Consider the following 4,118-nt stretch of genomic DNA (forward strand, 5'->3'; position numbering starts at 1 on the left):
ACCCCCAGGAAAAGCGTCGAAGGATCCAAGGAGGCCAGTGCCGAGATCTGCTGGCCCTGAGCCCCTGTGGCCACGGTCTGCCAGCTCAAGGTCACCTTGGCTCCCACTCTCCCCTGCTGACCGGCCGCTGGCTGGTCAGAGCCAGCCCAGAACCCCCCTCCAGCTCACCCCGCTGGAAGCAGGAACCGGCCCCTATTGGGCAATCATTAATCGGATTCTTGACATTCTCCAGCCCCAGGTCGGCTTTGGGAAGCATGCTCCCCGGAAGAGGAGGAGCGGAGGCCCAGGACTGGCATTTGGACATGCAGCTGGCAGGCAAGGTGGTGCTGTCCGCCGCTGCCCTGCTCCTGCTGACCGTGGCCTACCGGCTGTACAAGTCAAGGCCCAGCCAGGCCCCACTGAGGGGCAGGAACGCCAAGGCCGAGGCCAATGAGGAAGCCGAGGGCTCCGGGCAGCCTGCGGTCCAGAAAGCTGCTCCCAGGGCACCGCACTGGGCGCTGAGACACCGGAGGGGAAGCAAGGGGACCAGAGAGGAGCCAGGCCGTGGCTGGGAGAATCAGGGGGACTCCCAAGTCCTGGCCACAGAACCCTCTCCAGAAGACTCAGAAGCCCATGAGGCTCAGGAGCCCGAGGAGAAAGGCGCTGGTGAGGAAGGCGGTGGGCAGCGCCCGGACTCTGAGCTGGGGCCTCCTCGCCACCGTGGCCGGGAAGCCGGAACAGCTGCTGGCGGTGAGCCTGAGCTGCCCCCCCACCCCCATCTGGGCAGCGAGTCCCAAAGCTCCCGCCCTGGCTTCACCACGGGGGATGGGGGCGGTGTGGGCAGTGAGCCTGCCCTGTGGCTGGATGGTAGGCCCCCGGGGCATCCCCTGGAGCAGGAAGCCACCCCCACCACCTGGATAGCCCATGTGGAAGGCCAGAGTTACACGAGCAAGAGCTGGGTGTTCACCCGAGCCTCGGGAGCGTGGCACCACAGGGAGGAGGCCAGGGCCCTCCAGGCCGCTGCAGACATGGGCCTAACCGTATGTCAGCAAGAGGGAAACACCAGCGCCTCCTACACCTACGCGTCGGTGGCCCGGGTGCGTGTGGAGGAGAATTTCCTGCAGGAGAAGGTGGAGGGGGTCGGGCCCAGGCTGAAGGGCAAGGTGTATGATTACTATGTGGAATCCACCTCGCAGGCCACCTCCAAGGGCAGGCTGGCCGGCAGAACAGCTGCCCTGGCTGAGGCCCCACCCCTCATGCCACTACCAGGACCCCCGGGAGCAGGGGCAGCTTCAGGGAGCCATGCCGCTGACCGGGAAGGTGGAGCAGAATCACCCGGGTCCTCCCAGCCCGCACCGCCGCCCTCTATGCAAGGCTTCAGCAGGAAAGACAGCCTCCTCCAGATCCTGGAGAACCCAGAGCTCCAGCTGCAGCTCAGTGGTTTTGGGGCCCCCACTCCATCCTGCCCTGACGGGAGAGCCTTGCCCGGCCTCCCCCTACCCTGGGCTTCTCCGGGGTCCAACTCAGCTGGAAGCGGTGGGGAGCCCCACGTGCAGCTGGTGGCGAGGACCAATTTCGTCCACCTCCCGCTGGCCCCTGGCTCCACCCCCGACGTCCACCTGGATCTGGGCAACTGCTACCAGGTACTGACCTTGGCCAAGAGGCAGAAGCTAGAGGCGCTGCAGGAGGCAGCCTACAAGGTGATGAGTGACAACTATCTCCAGGTCCTGCGCAGCCCAGACGTCTACGGGTGCCTGAACGGCACTGAGCGGGAGCTGATCCTCGGGCGCCGGCTGCGGGGCCGCAAGCACCTGGTGGTCGCCGATGTGTGCCCCCAGGAGGGCTCTGGCAGTCTCCGTTGCTATGATGACGAGCGGGATGTCTGGCACCCTCTGGCCTGTCTGCCCCCCGAGGCCGTGTCCCGAGGCTGTGCCCTCTGCAGTCTCTTCAATTACCTCTTCGTGGTGTCAGGCTGCCAGGGGTCCGGGAGCCAGCCCTCCAACCGTGTCTTCTGCTACAACCCGCTGACAGCGATCTGGAGCGAGGTGTGCCCGCTCAACCAGCCCCGGCCACACTGCCGGCTGGTGGCCCTGGACGGCCACCTGTACGCCATCGGGGGGGAGTGTCTGAACACGGTGGAACGCTACGACCCCCGCCTGGACCGCTGGACCTTCGTCCCCCCGCTCCCCAACGACACCTTTGCCCTGGCACACACCGCCACGGCATGCGCGGGGGACATCTTCGTCACGGGCGGCACCCTGCGCTACCTGCTGCTCCGCTTCTCGGCCCGGGAGCAGCGCTGGCAGGCGGGCGCCACGGGGGGCGGCAAGGACCGCACAGCCGAGATGGTGGCAGTCAACGGCTTCCTCTACCGTTTTGACCTCGATCGCAGCCTGGGCATCAGCGTGTACCGCTGCAGTGCCAGCGCCCGCCTCTGGTACGAGTGTGCCGCGTACCGGACACCCTACCCGGATGCCTTCCAGTGCGCCGTGGTGGGCGACCTCGTCTACTGCGTGGGCCGCCGGCGCATGCTGTGCTTCCTGGCCGACCACATCTCGCCCAGGTTTGTGCCCAAGGAGCTGCAGAGCTTCCCCTCGCCGCGGGGCACCCTCCTGCCCACCGTCCTGACCCTGCCTATCCCCGAGGTGCCTCAGACCAGGGTCTAGCTACCCTTCTACCAGACTGCTGCAAAACTGGGAAGCGACAAGCACTCCCTACCCGCCACTCTGTGAGCCATTTCTGGGAGTGCAGGCAGCTCGGGCATTTGGCCAGCGAGGGGTGGATTCTAAGCCACCCTGCTCTGCTGGCTGTGGGGGGCCCTGGGATGCGGCTTTGCTGGCAGTGGGATGCTGAGCTAGAATCAGGGACCGGGCAGCCACGTGTGCAGGGACGAGTGCCGCTCTGCTTCAAATCTGAATTCTTGGCGGAAGGGATGTCAGGACCCTGCCAAAGTTCAGGGGCATAGCCTCATCCCAACCACGAGCTCCTGTGGTTGACCCCCAATAGCCCCTGAAACCGACCTTGCTGGACATGGCCCAGCTCGCTATGAGAAACCAGAGTCCCTTCCTAAACACGGGCCACTGAGCCCCTACGTCCAGGGGCTCCCAGAAACTCCTGGGGCACACAGGAAGGTGGTTTGGGCTGTGCGGAGAGCCCTGGGGAGCCCGCTGGGGCTTGGCCAGAGGAGAGATGGTTGGAGAAGTAGATCAGCGACAGTCGGAGCTGCCCACGGGACTCTTGCCTCCAGAGAAAACTGACCATTACCCGCTGCACTTTTTCTCATTACCTAGAATCCTAGCATACTAGGAGGAGAAGCCTCCAATTAGGAGCCATTCAAAAACCTTCATCCTGTAGTGGTCCACTAAGGATGCCAGTGGTCCCACATCTGAGGTCTCGGGAAGGAGAAGAGAAGATGTGATCTGTCAGCACCTGGTCAGGCAGGAGAGGAGGGAGGGGTGGGTCCATGATGGCGCTGAGGAACTAGAAAAGTCTAATGTCACATCAGGACCCTGGGAAATCCTCTCACATCAGGGTCGGTAAATGTGGACAGCGCAGAGACCCTCCAACCTTAGGAAGTTGCCCATTCCTCTTTGGAGGGGAGGGATCCAATCTATTGTGGCAGGCCCATTCTCTCGCTGAGGATGATGCATACACAGAGGGAAAGGCAGTGATGCTCCCGGGGCCAGCCGGAAGCCAGGGCAGCAGGAATCCCTTCTAAAGTGACAAGCAGCCTAGACAAAAGAGGTAGAGATGGGGATGCAGCAGGGCAGGCCTGACAAGTGGGGACCTGAGGATGCTTTGGATTTCAGCGTTCCCACGTTGAAAATGGGAAGGATAGTTCAGGGCCTTCTCTGCCAGAGAAATGAGAACTCCCGGAGAAAGTCCACCCGAAATTCCCCTCGGGGTCTGGACAGGAGCTTGTGTTCACTGCAGCTGCTAGGGATCAACCAGGGTCTTCTTGGGAAATGCACGATAGAACAAGGAATAACAGGGAGGCTGGTATGGAGATGAGAACTAGGCCACTCAAAGCCACCATCCCCATTCGAGGGCCTGGAAGGTGAGGCTGCCTCGTCTATTCCTAACTTGGAGTCTGGTGACCTCCCCCATTCCCTGCCAAGGCCATGCTCAAGCTCAGAGCC

General features: G+C 63.2%; 1 protein-coding gene across 1 annotated transcript; it reads left to right on the forward strand.

The window, feature by feature from the left end:
• Positions 1–221: 221 nt before the first annotated feature.
• KLHDC7A (kelch domain containing 7A) lies at positions 222–3,405 on the forward strand. The gene has a single exon (XM_059136883.1). It carries the CDS (start codon positions 255–257, stop codon positions 2,643–2,645), a length of 2,391 nt encoding a protein of 796 aa, XP_058992866.1. The 5' UTR covers positions 222–254; the 3' UTR covers positions 2,646–3,405.
• Positions 3,406–4,118: the final 713 nt, after the last annotated feature.

The sequence above is a fragment of the Mustela lutreola genome, chromosome 10 (assembly GCF_030435805.1).
Source record: "Mustela lutreola isolate mMusLut2 chromosome 10, mMusLut2.pri, whole genome shotgun sequence".
Taxonomy (NCBI): Eukaryota; Metazoa; Chordata; class Mammalia; order Carnivora; family Mustelidae; genus Mustela; species Mustela lutreola.

Bases quoted from the DNA above. Each gene is read 5' to 3' on its own strand.
- KLHDC7A (XM_059136883.1), top strand. From the start codon at position 255: ATGCTCCCCGGAAGAGGAGGAGCGGAGGCCCAGGACTGGCATTTGGAC.